Consider the following 17,986-nt stretch of genomic DNA (forward strand, 5'->3'; position numbering starts at 1 on the left):
TGTTTTTGGTTTTGCAAGAAAGGTAACACTTTTCAGTTTACCATGTTTGGTATTCGGAGGATTAAGGACTTGGAAACGTTTACACTTCGACATCATTCTTATTATGACAATGGTGAGACCTCGAGATATAATGTATTGCTCAGCCTTAATAGTTTCATTGTCGAGCTATTGACAGATATTAGATTTTAGCCTCCCATATAATATCACCTTCAGTGCAACAACTGTATAGTAACTGGACACTACACAAGATTTATAGATTTAATACAAAGCCCAATTTACAGTAAAACCAAATTGAGCAAATAGAGAAGACACACAGAGATCAATTGCTTCAAGAAAACAAGTTTATGCTGCATCTTGTACAGTTTATAACCAGCTGAAGGTGCGATGGTGAAATTCACTGAACTCTCTGAAGCTTGTGTTTTAACGTTTCACTGAAGTTGTGTTCAAAATAGTCCTGGAAATGAACGCCCAGCTTTCACAGGGTGTTATCACACAGTAACGAGTTTTAATGACTAATTTCAGCCATGAGGTGCACCGTGCACTGCCACAGTAAACAGGCTACATGACTACAGGCAGGAAAATATACAACAGCTTTTGCAATTATGTACATACATGGACAAAATACTGTATGACAGCATTTTGAGGAAACAATCCAGTTTTCTAAATGTAATATTATATGTAGTATTACTGTGCTCTGGCCTTCCAGGGAGATTTATACTGGATTAAAAAGAAGTCTTTTTCAGTAACTGCAAAACAGGGCCTGGTTTTAAAAAGCATTTTCATTTTAAAAGCATCTTAAGTGTTAGAGTGAGTGCTTTAAACTATGCTTAGTTTACTGTCTTAGTATTTACTTTTGATAATGCAGGTAGTGTGCATTGCTCTAACGCAAGTAATTCACTCATTCAGCCAAAACAAACAAACAAACAAACAAACAAAAAAACCTAACAACTCTGGCCACTTTTCATTCTATGAACATAAAAGATCTGGTATTGCCATCACCCATAAATAATCATCCATATTTAGATGTAAAATATACAGTGTATGTTGTAAGCCTCTGGCATGTTATTAGAGTTCGACAATGATTTCACTGTTAAATACAAAATGCACAAAGTTTTAAAACTCAAATATACAGTTTTGGTCATTAAAGCCCAGCCATGTCTGTAAAAACAGCATGATAGACCAAAAACCTATTCCTTTTTATGCTGCTTGGTTTGTTTCTCAAATGGAATGATAGTGGAACAGGGTAAAATATAACTAGCATGATCACTAAAATAAATAAAAATACAAGTCAACACAGAAGCAGTGGATCCAAGCATAGGTCAGCACAATGTATCTAAATTTGTCTATTTTCTATGATTTAAAAAAAAAAAAAAAAAAAAAAAAAAAAAAAAAAAAAAAAAAAAAAAATACACAGTATTTTACAATACCCGTCCTGCAGCTCATCATTCAGTTAATTCTGTCTGAGCTCTATTACAGCCAAGCCATCTGTGTTCCTGACTATTCCTTCAGTAATACTCTACATACTGCACAGGCCTTGTAACACACTGGTGCTACAACTCAAAGTGTACAGGAGTATTTAAAAAATCACTAATTTAAAAAAAAAAAAAAAAAAAAAAAAACAACCTTGACTGAGCAAACTGTCATATGCTGAGCTGTCATGCAAGCTCAAATCCAAAGCCTAGTCATGGTGTTAAAGGGAATGCAGTTCACTGGGTGAGGGTCAGTCATTAATTGGTCAAATATGGCCAGTTCTTCTGTTCTCCAGTCCATTCTGTTCCCTCCTCTAGGCATTGATGACCCTCCATCGGTCACTGTCTACGCTGTTGATGCTGTGTCCAGTTCCATAGGGGCCAGACACCACATCATCCAGATAAGCCCCCGAAGTGTCTATCTGTGTGCTAGAGTAAGAACTGTGCTCCAGCTCCTTCCTGCTGCCCAGGCCAGCGGAGGAAGTGTGAGGCAGGTGCACATCAGGTTCGTCTGGCTCATCGATCTGAGACTTGTAGGAGAACAAGATCTTTGGCTCCGAACTGAAGTCAGGGCAGATGTTGAGAAGTAAAAAGGGAGAGAAAAAAAATATGCAGGATCTTACAATGATGCAATGTTGATTTGTTATAGTTATAGACTAGAATTGCTGCCTAGGCAAGGACTGGCGATATTTCAAAAATACTGTGCTATGTAAAGGCAATTTTATAATACCACAATATTTAAACACAAATGAAATAATGCACTAATAGGTGTTTGATTTCAATATTAGGTGCTAGGCTTCGTACTAGCTTTGTTGGCAGATTAGCAAAGCCAGCTAAAACTAGCTACGTATACTCAAAAGAAGCGCCAATGATTTCTCCTGCTTCCTTCTTAAGTTTTTTTTTTTTTTTAAATGAGAGATCGTATCTGTCACATCATACCTAATTTCAATAGAATTGAGTAACTCTCAATTCAAACTGAGATTGCACTGTCCTGTTGCAGAAAATGCAGCTCCATGTCGCACACATGCATAGAAAATTAACGGTTGCTTGTCACTTTGTCTATTACTAGTGTGAACACAGGGCGAATGGTTCAAAGAACGTGTTGGTCTTTAGATTCCTGGCTGAACCAAGAACTTTGTGAATGAAAGGAAACACTCACCCTTGCTGGAAAAGAGCCCATTCAATTTATTCTTATCAACTATTACTCCAACATTAGAAACAGGTTGCTTATTGTAATAAATTGACAGTAGCTGTAAAACCATCTGAAGATTCAAAAAGGAATGCTAAATGAATAAAAGCAGAATGGAAGTTATTTAAAAGAAATAATTTTGTCCTGCTGGGTCAAGGCCTGATCTAGGAAATACCCTCTGATGCCACACATGAGTAAATGCAAAAAAAAAAAAAAAAAAAGCCTCTGTTCTCTGAATCTTTACTTACCCAAAGAATCCTTTGAGGAATGTTATGTAGATGAGAGGAGCAAACACGGAGAAATAGAGGAATGTGGTGACATCAACACAGCTGTGAACAAACACATGCTTAGTGAGAACCGAATACATTTCAAACCTCGACTAATTTACTGTTTGTTAGTGAAAGAGGTCTTACCACAGGCCTTCTATGATATCAGCACAGAGCAGAGCACTGCCCAGACCCTGCACCATATTCAGCACTGACAGAATGGCAGCATACACGTAAAAACTCCTCTTAGCTACAGAGAGATAACAGACAGATTAATAAATACTTTATCATATTGGTTATTAAAGTGTAATGATCAGCTGATGTTATGGATAAAGGGTGAATAAAGAATAAAAGTTTCACTCACATGGTAATGGTATTCTTTCTCTGATCGGGGTTTTTGGCAGAACAACGATCAGAGAATAAACCTGTAGAAAAAAAAAAAAAAAGTGATACAAATACCATACAAATTATAACTTATTTCGCTTTGTTATACAAGTTGCAGCACCTGAAGAAGGCCAAAGACAGAAAGTGCTTTCTAGTCCAGAAAAAAATTTAAGGAATAAACATGATAAGGAGTGCTACTATAGGAAACTAATCAACAACAGGGAGTTGGTGGTGTTACACTACCACCCTGAAGTTATCATTTTGCCAAAAACAGCACATACTGAAGTGTTTTGTTCCTCTTATACCACAGCAGTTTGCCAACGGCTACAATTTTTTATTATTGAAGAATGACATGTCATAAATTTTATCCATTTATAGTTCTGTTGAATGCCTGCAGAACAAGGTAGTTCCTGTTATGACTTACATTGCACATAGCAACAGCTTCTCTTTTTTTCTTGAAGTTAATAATAAAAAATAATGCAGCTTGTCACATTACAGAGAAACTGCAAAGCCCTCTGTCCTGAAGACCTTCCTGTGTCAGAAAACTTATTTACAGCTCTGACTGTCTAAATATGGAGACATTTAATAATATTTTTAATATTATTAATATTTAATATTATTAGAAAATATTATTAAATATCTCCATATCATTCATTACACATATTCTTTAAATATGTTAATGTGAAGTATACACATACAGTCCATGTGTAACTTCTTACTACAGAAACATAACTATAACATACCAGAAATAGCACATTAATAAAAACTTGTGATTTGTCTGGAAGCTGGCATTATTATCTGAGCCTCACCGTTATAGAAAATGAATCAACATCTTCTGGCCAATCAAAATTCAACACTGCGGTGGTATAAGTCAGTTTCTCAAAGCCAGTCTTAAATGAACAGTTCTTATAACTCAATAACTCACAGTAACACAATTACACAATCTCTCAGTTAACACAAGCTGTAATCTGTTACCAGGAAGAAGAAGCAGGAGCTGGCCAACCAGAAATGTCGCCCTCCATGACCATAGATATTGAAATCGTCAGCAGAGAGATGCTGATCTGGGTACAGAATCTCCAGTGTACCCTGTAATATTAAAAATGCATTCATACATGTACTCAACAAATATATGTTTTAGAAATTGCTAATGATATGTTCAGTAACTGGTTATGATTTGTAAGTCCTCTCTTGGTCCTCACTCTTACCTGTGTAATTGAGTAAGCCAGTGCTAACACTGCAGTTATGGCCAACACCCGTTTGATGCTCGACTTACTCTCCAAATGACCTGCCGCAGTACAGCATAAGATACTACATCAGTCTATAGTGAACACTATCAGTCATAAATCTCTGCAACTAATTCCAACCAAAATGTTTTCATTTAATGCAAAACAAAACCTACATCACAGTTAGGCATGAGTTATTGAAACCTGTCTCCTAACTGAGCAGTTTCAGATTCAGCCATGTGCCTACAAATCCCCCCAGTTTCCCCAGATTACAGGTGCCTACCAAAGGCCAGTCCTAAGATGACAACGCTGAGCTCGATGGTCAACAGGAAGAAGCGTGTGATCTCCCACAGCACCTGGAAGCAGTACACAGCTCTTATCAGTTTTATTACTATGCAAACAGCAATAAACAAACACCATGACTCAGTTTGAGTGGCTCTCCACCTTCTCTGCCAACAGCATAGCCAACTCTCAAACTCTCAGGTTTTAGACAATATCTCAGCAGAGTGAAGAGAAGTGAAAGTTAAAAAAAAAAAGGATGTGTTCTTTAATTAGCATCACATGAGTCTAAAGATGGCTTTAGGCTAACATCATCATGTTGGTTTTCCCCTTCAGCATAACAATGTGATTAGTCTGACAGCACCTGTTATTTGTGCATGCTGCTACATATCTTCTGTCAGATTAGTTTTTTTGCAGTAATGTTATGAACAGAGGGGTCATATTATAAGCAGCTAAACAGTTTTAAGCTTTGAAGTTTTTCAAATCAGCTAAAATGCTGGGTTAAGGCCTAAACAAGAACAAAAGATCACAAACAGGTAGCGCACACACTCACGCACACACACACACACACACTCAAGGATCACTTTATTCCTTTATTTGTACACCTACTCATTCATGCTATTGCACCAGATGCAGATGTGGGCCAGCAGCTTCTGCTAATGTTCACATCAAACATCATGAATAAAAATGTGATCTCAGTGAATGACCGTGGCATGATTGTTGGTGCCAGATGGGCTGGTTTGAGTATTTCTATAACTGCTGAGCTCCTGGGAGTCTCACACACTACAGTCTCTAGAGTTTATTCAGAATGGTGCAATAAAGAAAAACATCCAGTGAGCAGCAGTTCTGTGGACAGAAATGCTTTGTTGATGAGAGAGGTCAATGGAGAATGGCCAGATCGGTTCAAGTACCAGATGCTACTACAGAAGATGACTGTGTCATAGTGTTCAGTAGAAAAGTGACTCTAGCTAGTGTTTTACAGAATAATGGCTGTCTGACTTGACTGCCAGTGTTCAACAAATCAGTGGTCTGCACTATTTCTAGCGTCAGTCATAGTCCATTAGCTACAGTGTGGATCACATGGGAATGGAAACAGTGACTAAACACAGACACAATAAGGGATTACTGGTCACGCTGTCCAGTGTAAAAGTGATAATATGTGTTTATTTTTTTACAACATTACACGTCAACATAAAACTTCTCATTTGCTCCATGTGTTTCTCTTAAGAGCTATGTTGTTGTAGTTTTGAAATGTGTTTCTACAGTGGCAATCACAAGTGTGTTTTCTGGAAAAAAGCAGAGCCCCTACTGCATTCATTCCGAGGAGATGTGTGTATTTTCTTTACCTTGTCGATGATGATAGCTGCACTGGATGCACTCACAGTCATGGAGACAATAGCTCGAGTGATTCCGACAAGTGCCACTACAAACACCTACACCAAGAGTATGAGACAGTCAGTTAAATAACAAAAATAAAAGACTCAGGCTGTCATATTGACAGTATAAACATGTCAGGGCTTAGATTACACTTCCCCAGAACTGTCCTCAGAATGGTGTCACAGGTAAACGGATCAGCTCACCAGGATGTAAAAAGTGATGAAGATGGGGCTGGAGGTAAGGCGTATCTTGGCGCGAGCTGATGGAAGCTTCCACACCAGGAACACGAGGAAGGCTACATTTGGCACCAGCAGCAGCAGGTCCCAAAAGCGCACCCTAATGCAAGATTAAGACAGTGGCCTTAATTTAATCAAATCTGCATGAGCACTAGTGCCTACATACAATCTAGATTAAAGGAAAACTCCACCCTGAATTAAGTATGTTGAAATATTTTTGATGTGATTAGCAGTTCTGGTCCTAAAGTGTTGGTCTGTGCTGTGTATCTAATGCAGCTACAGTGAAAAGGGAAAAATGTCAACAATCTCAAACACAAGTTCACGTTTTGGTGTTAGCTCCTAAAAAAATAAAAGAGATTGAGCTAAAGGACTAAATCGCTGCTGTATCACTATCTTAAGGTAGAGATGAAGCAAGATGACCAACATATCAGTGAAATAAGTTTAAACTAAAAGTCACCTCTTTATTTCATTACAAAAATCTTGGACGCAACGGAACATCACACGTTAATTATAAATATTAGCATGCAATTCACATCAGATAACAATCATCACATAAACAAAACTGAAAGTCTTTCTTTTAAACACAGTGGGAACTTCCCAACAAAACAGCGAACTTTCCAGCAAGAGACACAAAAGAAAGAGGAAGTGAAGCCTCATTGTAAATCACAAACACTAATAAAATACAAGCAGCAGTTTGTTTTGCGCAATAAGATAGCTATACTGTTAGACTTTTGATCACAGAGCTTTAAAATAGCATACAGTTTAAGCATTATGGAATGATATAGTAATATTTCATTACTATATTATATTCAGTTTCCATATGTAAGCATAAAGACATCTTTTCAGTAAGAATCATACTCAGTGTGGATCACATTAAAATGACATTCATGATAGATCGCAACACTATCACTGGACTGAGAGCAACAGCAATCACACAGAACTTTCAATCAAATAAGAGCTTCCACAGAGCACAGACGTGACCCCTGGGTTTACTCTAGCTGCGTAAGGACACACATACCTGGAGGAGCCGATATCCTCGTAAAGCACCCGCAGGCAGCTGTGTGGTTGGCTGATGTTGGCTTGAGATGGCCATGTGGGCAGAACTGATGTGTTCTCTATAGGTGGAGACAGCGTGCCATTACCGTGCTGCACAAACCAGCTCACCGTCACCGACACTGCGTCCAGCATTCTGCATTCACACACTAAAACACAAGAAAATTCAAACTTACGTGTGAAAATTAACAATCTAGTCTCAAACAAGGTGATTTCCTGCCTCGTCCAGTGTCCAGTGTTCCAGGGATAGGCTCTGAATTCACTGTAATCATGACCAGGATAAAGTAGTTAGAGTAGATATATATGAATGAATAAATATATTGTACAGAAATGTGCACCAGGTTTGTCAGGCAAGCAAAACAATAACTGCATATGCACATGTGACAGCTAGCTGTGCAAATACAAACAAACTTAGCTAGCTAACATGACTATTGTTATGTAACAATGGTATATACCGGTCAGCCATAACATTAAAACCACCTGCCTAATATTGTGTCGGTCCCCCTTGTGCAGCCAAAACAACTCTGACTCGTCGAGGCATGGACTCCACAAGGCTGTGCTGTGGTATCTGGCACCAAGACGTTAGCAGCAGATCCTTTAAGTCCTGTAAGTTGCGAGGTGATGCCTCCATGGATCACACTTGTTTGTCCAGCACATCCCATAGCTGCTCGATGGGATTGAGATCTGGAGAATTTGGAGGCCAAGTCAACAGCTTGAACTCTGTCTTGTTCCTCAAACCATTCCTTAATTATTTTTGCAGTGTAGCAGGGCACATTATCCTGCTGAAAGAGGCCACTGCTATTAGGGAATACCGTTGCGATGAAAGGGTGTATTTGGTCTGCAACAATGTTTAGGTAGGTGGTATGTGTCAAAGTAACATCCACATGAATGCCAGGACACAAAGTTTCCCAGCAGAACATTGCCCAGAGCATCACACTGCCTCCGCCAGCTTGCCTTCTTCCCATAGTGGATCCTGGTGCCATCTCTCCCCCCGGGTAAGTGACACACACGCATTTTCAGCAATTTGTGCCACAATAGCTCTTCTGTGGGATCAGACCAGACGGACTAGCCTTCAATCCCCACGTGCATCAGTGAGCCTTGGGCACCCATGACCCTGTCGCTAGTTCACCAGTCGTCCCTCCTTGGACCACTTTTGGTAGATACTAACCACTGCATACCCCACAAGACCTGCCGTTTTGGAGATGCTCTGATCCAGTCATCTAGCCATCACAATTTGGCCCTTGTCAAAGTCTCTCTAACCCTTACGCTTGCCCATTTTTCCTGTTTCCAACACATCAACTTTGTAATGAGAAAATCAATGTTATTCACTTCATCTGTCAGTGGTTTTAATGTTATGACTGATGGTGTTGGTTCTAGTAAGTTGAGTTACCACAGCACTGTTGAATGCTCAAATCTGATTGGTCAGAAGGTGTTGATTACGCTCTGACAGTAGATTTGGCAGCAAGATTTATATTATTTGCGCTTCTATAGTAACAACATGCACAGGGATCTTCATGGCAGATGCTCCACATAAATGGATTTTAAAAATGTGTGTGATTATTGATACAGTGAAGTTTTCTGTAAGAAGATGGTTATTTAGCATTTTTGGAAGGAGTCTCCAGGGTCAGAGCTTTGTAACACTCAGAGGAAAAGCTATAACTTTAGGTTTTATGATATTTTACCAGAAACGTCTATTCTGAAAAGATTTTCATTACATTCTATTCTGACAAAACCTATCTATTTTTTTCCCATAAAACTCTGTTCTATTCTGATAAAAAAAAAAACATTGGCTATTCTATTTTATTCTGAAAATACTCTATTCTATTCTGTTAAAACTATTCAATTCTATTGTGATCACTATTCTATTCTATTCTGATAAATATTCTATTCTATTCTGACAAAACGTCTATTTTGTTAAAACTCTATTCAATTCTATTGTGATCACTATTCTGTTCTATTCAGTTAAAACTTTATTCCATTCTGTTAAAACTCTATGCAATTCTATTGTGATCACTATTCTATTCCGTTTAGATAAATATTCTATTCTATTCAGATAAAACGTTTATTCTATTCAATGTCTTCGGAAAATCTTCCTTCTTCTTGAAACACCTGATATGCAAAAAAAAAAAAACTATATGCAAATGAGTCCGTGACGTCATCTGGCGACATCTAACGACTTTTTCTTGAGGCCGCATTAGATACGTTTCCCTGAAAAAGAGTTGACAACAACTCTAACCTCGCCCAGAGACGTTTTTTTGGGAAATACCTTGGGGACCAAATAGAAATAAATACTAATCGACATTAGTGGATACTGACTCAGTTTCAGTTTAACTCAGACTAAGTGTCTTAAGATCACAGGTCATTCCACAGAGATAACACTATCGAGCTCCTCCTTTAACTTCAGCTCTTTAGCTAACATTGCGTAATGCTCAAATGACTCGCCGGTTTACTGATGACCTTCGAAGAATTGTATAAATTGTATTAATTCTATGCTAAAGTGTATAAAGGTCACTGATTATCTTCGACACTGTAGCTGTTCACCAAACTGCAGTCAGGAAAGTTTCTGCTTCTGCCCCAAACCCGTGATGTTTACATAACACTGCCATTAGCTTATGTTCAAACCTCACCAGAACAACAACACCGGTCACTTGGTACAGCAGCAAAATGAAAGAAAAATACATACTGGAACATTTAAACATAATAAAACATTAGACTTTTCTGTACTGCACAACCAAACACTGGCTATCTGCCGCTAAACCTTAGTGTTTGTAGAGACATTATCCAGTAGAACAGCTGCTAAACATCGAGCTAACACTATCTGCTGAATGCTCCATGGTAGCAAATTCTCTCCGTTATAATAGTTTTAGCTGAAGCCATGCCTCTGTCAGTGTGTGTATTCTTCACCAGCTGTGTATTCAGCTATGCTAACTCTCCCAGCTAGCCAGTTCCCAACTTGTATTTACTGCCACAGGCTGTTCAGCTAGTAGCGCAGTAAAAGCTATGCTAATTACTAGCCGCTACTGTGTGAAGAATCTGACTTACCTTAGCTTGAATTGATTTCAAATCAGGAAAAAATGTGTTGCATAGAAACAGTTGAGTTGTATGCAAGCAACATAGCAGCCCTTCTTCGGTCTGTGCTGCGGTTTACAGCTGATATAAACAGCAGCACGATAACCGACATGAAACAGGTAGAAGCTCTGTGTGTTAGCCAACGCAGCACTGCGAAGCACTGACAGTACAGCGGGGTTGCCAGATCCGCAAAAATGCAGCGATAAGGCAACCCTCTGAGAATCCCCCATTTAAACCATAGACACAGCTTTATTACCACACGTATTTAAACTTTTTTTTTTTTTAAAAAGACATACTCTGAAAATTTAAAGACATTTTTTTTATTTAATAAATAAATAGACTAGGAGGGCTTAAAAAAAAACCCTGGCATTCAAAAAAAAAAAAAAAAAATACATCAATGAAAGGTTTCATTTTTTGGTTTCAATATTAATTTCCATTTCTGGTGTATCCACATCAGATCTGCTGATAAAAAAAGTTACCAAAAATCCCCACGAAATCAAAAGTGATATTTTAAAGTTTTTTGTACAGTCTCTTGGTGCTGTAGATGCAAATAAAACAGAACATAAAAAATGACAAGAATAATGTTTTGTAGATAATGTTTTTGTAGTTCTTATTTTAATTTTATAGTTATTTTCCAGGAAACAGGGACAAAATCTGGATGATTCATCTTGTATCTGTCCAGTTTCCATCCAATTAGATTCTCCTTAGAACACATTTGTCCCATCCCTGTTAAAAACCTGGGCAGGAGGGTCATAAATGTAGCTGTGGTTGTACATGTTATTCTCCTTCCAAACAACCCTTTGTGTGTTGAAAAGATGGTTGGAGATTTTTTTTGTGTCTGCACTCATTCCCCCTTAAAAATCTTGATCTTGGCTCAAACATGTAAGGTCGTTGCAGGCCGCACTAACTGTGATTGTTTCTCCCATAGCTGGTCTAATGCTTTCACGCCTGCGGGCTGATAACAAAGGACCCACATCCAGGTACCAATCAGAGGCGTGGTGTTTGCTCTGCTCAAGGATACCGAACATGACAAAATCGCTGTGGGCAAGTTGGTATTTGTACAAGCTGTATTTAAACTTGTGTCCTCTTATTTAGCTGGTTTGCTAGGCCTTAGCTGAGTCTGTTTAGATTCAGCAGGAGCTGTTGCATGTCTTCAATGCTTTTGGCTGTTGTGGAAATCAGTCAAGTCCTTCTACATGCTCTCTTCCTGACGTCCTATTTCAAAAGAAATATGTTAACACACAGAATCAAATCACAGCTCTCAAGCTATTTCATGGGCACTTTAAGGCAGATTATTTTAGATTTCTGTGGAACCAAGTGCAAGAGCACCACAAGTGGCCGTAAGAAATAAACACAGAATGGTATGAAAAAGTAAAGCCAAGGCTAATTTCTTTCTTGCCAGACTCTAGATTCATGCAGTTTCAGCTATCAGTGACAGTCATGTCAGGTGTTTACACAGAGTGAAAAGCCTGCTTCATTTGGGCTGATATTTTTCAGCTCGCTTCACTGACACATCTATAACACTTCACCAGCAGTGATCATGAGGGTGCTTGTGAAATACAGTTGCAGATGTAATAAACACAAACGATGTGTATTATTCACTTTACTATCCTTTTACCCTTTTAGCCTTTGGAGGAGAAATGAAAATAGATCGACTAAGCACACTTTGTCCAATCTAAGTCTTGCAATCCAATCTAAATTGCACAAACGGACGGACGACCACACCATAAAGTTTAGTGTTTTTTTATTTGAAAAAAAAAGAGAGAGTATTTCTGTTCTGTTCAGCATGCTTATTATTAGCAGGAACCATAATGAAACCAGCCGAGCATCATGGAATCGAAACACTTAAAAAATTCACTCCCACAGGGTGTGTGCCCTGGATAGGCTCCCAACTCCACCAGAGCCTGAATCCACCCGGAACTGAAGAAGAATGCAAATGAATGACTCTGCCTGAGAAAGCCATTTCTGTATTAATAGTTCACATCTACTGGTAACGTACATAAATCTTGCGAGATCTGGCACACATGCACATGCATAATGCTAAGTTATAATCTAATCTATAACTTTGGTCATGCACTTCAGCCAAGATCATGACAAATGTAGAGTTAATTGTGTTAAGCAATATGCAGCAAGTCAAGAAATTCCAAAAAGGTGACTTTAATGCAGTTATCTAAAGCTACACTTCAAGATACATGGAAAAAATAACTCCACTGAAGCTGTATTCATGATTGATGTCATCTCTTCTGCTAAGTAAGGAATAAAACACATACTACTGGGACATGCTATTATTGGAAAATAATCCCCTTCATGGTTTTAACTCCACTTTGTGTCAGGCCACATCACAGCACCCTGTGATGGGTTATTTTCCTGTAACAGCAGGTCCCCAAGTGTTTTATTCCTTACTTAGCAGAAGATGCTGGATGTTTGTTCACAAGAACATGGCTCCCTCCAACTACTCCAGCGTCAGCTTCCCATGTGCCAGAGAGCAGGTTGTGGATATATATGAATGGGTACGATTCTTCCTTCAGCTTGTTCATCAGCTTCGCCCAGCAGAACTAGACTGAAGGCGTGTGGGCGTACCTCAGTAGCCCTGAAGAGATCCCGTTCTTCAAGTTGTGGAATTGTAGAGCAGACAAATCCTACAATGAGAATGTGTCACATCCACCCAGGACATTTCACCTCAGTATCACCAGAGGGCACCCTTCCCTGAATTCTAAGGACACTTCTTCAGTTATCATTTTCATGTCCTCTTCCCACAGTATATAAAGCACATGGACACTCATATTGTGAAGCCTTGCCAATTGTTACTATGATATTGATTATTGTCAGTGACTCTTACCTTGCTTCTTTGTTAACCTGTTATATTACCCTTTGGATTTTGGAAATACTGTGCCTTGCTGTGTCTCAATCTCTGCCTGGCAATTGTAACTATTCTCTGGATTTGCACTTTGGTCCTATTTATGCTGATATCACTCTGTTTGACCCTGGCCTGTTCTGTGTTACTGAGTTTTGGATTGTGGATATTATCATCTTTGCAAGTGTGAAAGCCAAAGCCTCACGGCTGAAAAGTGATCATTTCTGCTGGATTTGAACAGTTTTGTTTTCAAAGATACTTTTTATATAGCCACATTCATCTGTGATTCTTTAGAGGTGACTACAGGCATGTTTTGATAAAAAGCAGTGAAAAAACTATGTAAATTAACTATGTAACTATGAAATTCAACATATTATGTGAGAAATAGCAAACAATTACAAATCAGGTAACTTCAGGTTACATAATAATAATAATAATAATAATAATAAGAAGAAGAAGAAGAAGAAAAACCAGATTTTATTTTTAAAATTGTAGAAACAAGAAGAACATGCAAAAGCTCAGGAGAGAACCGGAGATGCTGTTGCTATGAGGCGGATTTAACATTACCCGCACAATGTTATTCGAGCTTTAGGCTGACCAGACATCATTCTCACAGCCAAATAGACAGGCTCAATGAAGCTCACATTAAAAGTGTGGAGATGAGTTTTGGCTCCAGTAACATTGCTTATGCTAGAAAATGTTACACAGTTTTTGCTGAAGCTAAGGCGGATCTCCAGCTTCTGGAAAAAAGGGGTACGCTTGAGCGGGGTCTCTCTTCCTCCTTCATATGCCCTAAGTAGGTTTTCGTACCACATTAGGCACCAAGCTCCACTTCTGCTTTCTAGACCACTTTCAGTACCAGAGCGGGGCAGCCCCCCATAGCACAGCCCCAGAACCCATGGGCAACCTTCGGCTTGCAGAATCCAGCAGTGTTCTCCTTTGGAGAAGCTTTGGGAACTCAGAGCCTGAAAGTAGTTGGTGAACCTCTGTGGTCCAGCTGGATAAGGTTGTTTGACAACACTGAAGGACACAGTTTTAAGATCCTCAGACAGCACCAGGCAAGGATGCAAAGTCTCAGAGTCAAAAGTCACCTCAGAAGGGTTGAGAATATTTCGTAAACGACGTTGGGCAGCTCCAAGTTTGAGACGGAGGTCGTAATTGCAGTGTTCCATTTCCTCACACATGGGGGTCATGTTGATGGTTGCCTCATTTTCATCACACGCTCCAATTTTCTGAGGTTCTGCAATCAGGCTGGCAGCAAGTTTCTCAACCTCTAGGATCTCTTTACAAACTCTAACTTCATCTTGCTCCTTCAACAAGGTGTTAACTTGGAGCTCTGTTTCCTTAAGCTGCCTATGGAGATCGGACAGTGTTTGAACACTGGTCTCCCAAACCTCCTCTCTTGGCCTTAACTGGGCCTCTAGAAGCTCCATCCCTGCTGTGCTGTAGCTCCTTAGAAGCTCCACCATCTCCTCCAGAACCGTTTTCACTTCTGCTTTAAATCTGGTGTTTGATGTCTTGACTGCGGCTTCTTTTTCCTTTGCCTTGGCCAGCAGATCATCCACGAGTTCAATCTTGGCTTGGATATCCATCATCACAGGAGTTAATCGAGATCTGTGTTTGCTTAACTCATTGGACAACTTGATTTCTATACAGTCTGAACGATCAGCAATATCGTTACCAGTGTTGCACATTGCTTCACATCCATCTTCTTCCTGGCTAGAACAAGATGGCTCATCTTTTTGTTCCATCACCTCTACTTCTACGCCTCTCTGAGGTGCACCTTCATCTGTCTCCTGAATGGTGGCCTTGCAACTTTCAACTGTGTTTTGCGGTTTAAGGTACCTCTGTGGAAATTCAGAATTCTCGTACTCCACTCTGCAATCTGGGCAGCGATTGTCAGATAAATCTGCCTTAAAGCTCCTGCTCTTCTCCAGACATGCGAGGCAGAATGAATGTCCACAATGAAACGTTACAGGGTCGGAAAATAGTTGGAGACAAATGCAGCAGCTAAGCTCCTGTTCCAAGGAATTCTCAGAAAAACTTGAAGCCATCTCTGGTAACTTTACCAAACTCTTGATCTGCACAAATACAAGAAAAAGAAAAATGCATCTTCAACAACTGTTTTATCACACTCAGGGTTGTGGTGGATCCAGCTAGGAACACCAGACACACAGCAGAAAAACACCCTGGATGGGACACCAGTCCATCATAGATATATGCACAGATATATTCTCTCACGCTTTCACACCTAGGGGCAATTTCGTGTGGCCAATAATGAACCTAGCAGCATGGGAGAAAACCGGAGAACCCAGAGGAAACTCATATGGACATTGGAAGAACATGCAACATGCAACTCCACAGCTCAGGATCAAACCATGCAAAAATATAGATAATGTCTGAAACTGAGGACCACACTAAAGGGCTTTTATAGATGGGTTCCAAAGTTACTCTTAGGACAAAATAAAGAAGACATTAGTGTGCTAGATTTGTTCATTAAAAGTAGTTGCCTAATAGTGTATAAGTCAAGTCAAGTCAAGTGTGTCATTTCAACCATATACAGCTAGTTAGTACACAGTGAAACGAAATATACAGCTAGTTAGTACACAGTGAAACGAAACAACGTTCCTCCAGGACCAAGGTGCTACATAAAACAAACACAGAACTACAGGAGACATTACATATATTTATATAAAGTACACAGTGTAAATATGTGCAGACGGCACAAGACAGTACAAAAACTATCAGAACAAGACAATGGGCACAGTGTGTTACAGTGCAGCGCTGACTAGCACACAGTACTAATAAAAAAGTGAATCATATCACAGTAGTGCAAAAGATTGACAAAATAAGTTGCTGAATGTAAACGAGGAGTAGCAGCCAGGTGGAGAGTATAGATATACAGTATATAATAAATATTTATAGCAGCCTTTAATACAGGTACGTGCAAAAATTGCAAAGAGGATGGCGTGATGCTCAGTTGAGTGTGTGTGTGTGTGTGTGTGTGTGTGTGTTTTCAGTCCAGTCCCTGAGTGCTGAGGAGTCTGAGGGCTTGGAGGAAGAAACTGTATGCTAATGAAAGAATTTTCGAGATTCTCCCATCTGTTGGCTAATAGGCGAAAGTTAGCTTCAAGATATGAAGAAGTGTGTGTGTATTGGGGCGTTTCTGACTCATTTTACGGAAGTTTATAAATGATACTAACCATCATCATTTTAAAAGTGTACTACGTGGACTAAAACCGACTTCACGAGCAGTAAGCACTGCTTCCCAAAAACACACAGGGAGTATCCTCAGTAAGTTTCGGTTTCCTGTCCCGCTATCCCCAGACTCTGAAGCTGCGTTACAGACTAACTGGCAGATATTTTTAGAAAACAAACATATTCAGTAACAAGCATATGCAGTAAAGTTAGCTGTAGGTAGTACCTTGGTTCAAGCTTTAACGTCCTCGGGTTGGTGTACAGTAGCAGTGCTGCAGGAGTTGAGCAAACGCTTACAGCTGTAAACACCTGTCCATGACTCACGTGCACACAGCACGCATTATGGGTAGCCTGTTATGGAAATCATTATTCATCTCCCTGCTGGCTATTCATATGAGTCTGTCAGGGTATTAGAATTTAATAAATAAGCTTATATTAAAATGTATTACAGTACACCAAGGACATAAACATGGGTAAACTAAGCTAGCATGTCTTGGGAAGTTGCCCAACATTTTTTTTTTAACGCTGTTAAAGAACAGTATTAATAAACACCAACCGTCAGGGACAAAAGTCCACTTTCACACAAAACGAAACTTATACTGCTCACGTGCTTATTCCTAGAGTCAAATAAGGTAAGAAGGTGATGAATCAAAAGGGAGTCAAAAGAGATCAAATGAATCAAAAGGGAGTCAAAAGAGATCAAATGAATCAAAAGGGAGTCAAAAGAGATCAAATGAATCAAAAGGGAGTCAAAAGAGATCAAATGAATCAAAAGGGAGTCAAAAGAGATCAAATGAATCAAAAGGGAGTAAAAAATCAGTGGATTTATTATTTTTCTATTAACAGGATTTGCAGTAACAGTCATCCCCTGCTGTCCACATTTCCAGTCTGTCCAAGTGAAAAACCGATTCTGACACCACACACTACAGTAAATACACATCTTCTATCCACACAGCAAACATGCTTAACACTTCAATCATTCAAACCTGAAAGAAAGTATTCAAAAAAAAAAAATCAAACACTACAAACATCAACAAGCCCTGTGACTTCTTCATCTGAGAAAAATGCTCCTCTGATCATTCTCTCTCAAATATTGTTTAAAGATTGTTGAATAAGTAGCTTATGTGGAAGGATAGCAGTATATAGTACATGAAGTTAAGTAATTATTTACTTTGAATCCTACTGAAATGTAGTAGATATGTATTTACTGAAATGTAGTAGTTAGTGCTTATAGTGACATTTCTTGTCATTTCATGTTATAGCAAGCTAGTTGATCTACTAGGTTTTAGTTCTGGTTAATATCCGTGAATAAAAAAGGAAGTATTTAATATGAATTTATTTATTCAGGAGTGATTCAGAAAGAAATCCCAGTATCTTCTTACATCCTAA

The 17,986-nt window shown here is 39.1% G+C and overlaps 2 protein-coding genes across 2 annotated transcripts; both read right to left on the reverse strand.

Moving 5' to 3' along the window:
- Window positions 1-323: 323 nt before the first annotated feature.
- On the reverse strand, window positions 324-10,755 carry tpra1 (transmembrane protein, adipocyte asscociated 1). Its single transcript, XM_026928987.3, has 11 exons — window positions 10,519-10,755; window positions 7,442-7,625; window positions 6,391-6,523; window positions 6,157-6,243; window positions 4,815-4,887; window positions 4,514-4,593; window positions 4,284-4,394; window positions 3,289-3,349; window positions 3,072-3,174; window positions 2,907-2,987; window positions 324-2,030 (listed from the first exon to the last, which is right to left on the reverse strand). Exons 2-11 carry the CDS (start codon window positions 7,609-7,611, stop codon window positions 1,784-1,786), a joined length of 1,146 nt encoding a protein of 381 aa, XP_026784788.1. The 5' UTR covers window positions 7,612-7,625; window positions 10,519-10,755; the 3' UTR covers window positions 324-1,783.
- A 3,102-nt stretch (window positions 10,756-13,857) lies between these two features.
- Window positions 13,858-16,994, reverse strand: trim107 (tripartite motif containing 107). The gene is made up of 2 exons (XM_026912700.3): window positions 16,824-16,994; window positions 13,858-15,480 (listed from the first exon to the last, which is right to left on the reverse strand). The coding sequence occupies exon 2, from the start codon at window positions 15,451-15,453 to the stop codon at window positions 13,963-13,965; it is 1,491 nt and encodes a 496-aa protein (XP_026768501.3). The 5' UTR covers window positions 15,454-15,480; window positions 16,824-16,994; the 3' UTR covers window positions 13,858-13,962.
- Between the last annotated feature and the right edge of the window lie 992 nt (window positions 16,995-17,986).

This window comes from Pangasianodon hypophthalmus, chromosome 2, assembly GCF_027358585.1.
Source record: "Pangasianodon hypophthalmus isolate fPanHyp1 chromosome 2, fPanHyp1.pri, whole genome shotgun sequence".
Taxonomy (NCBI): domain Eukaryota; kingdom Metazoa; phylum Chordata; class Actinopteri; order Siluriformes; family Pangasiidae; genus Pangasianodon; species Pangasianodon hypophthalmus.

Bases quoted from the DNA above. Each gene is read 5' to 3' on its own strand.
- tpra1 (XM_026928987.3), bottom strand. From the start codon at position 7,611: ATGCTGGACGCAGTGTCGGTGACGGTGAGCTGGTTTGTGCAGCACGGT. The intron at 2,988-3,071 runs GTAAGACCTCTT...GTTTGTTCACAG, and splicing joins GATATCATAGAAGGCCTGTG to CTGTGTTGATGTCACCACAT. The intron at 2,031-2,906 runs GTAAGTAAAGAT...CCCTGACTTCAG, and splicing joins TTCCTCAAAGGATTCTTTGG to TTCGGAGCCAAAGATCTTGT.
- trim107 (XM_026912700.3), bottom strand. From the start codon at position 15,453: ATGGCTTCAAGTTTTTCTGAGAATTCCTTGGAACAGGAGCTTAGCTGC.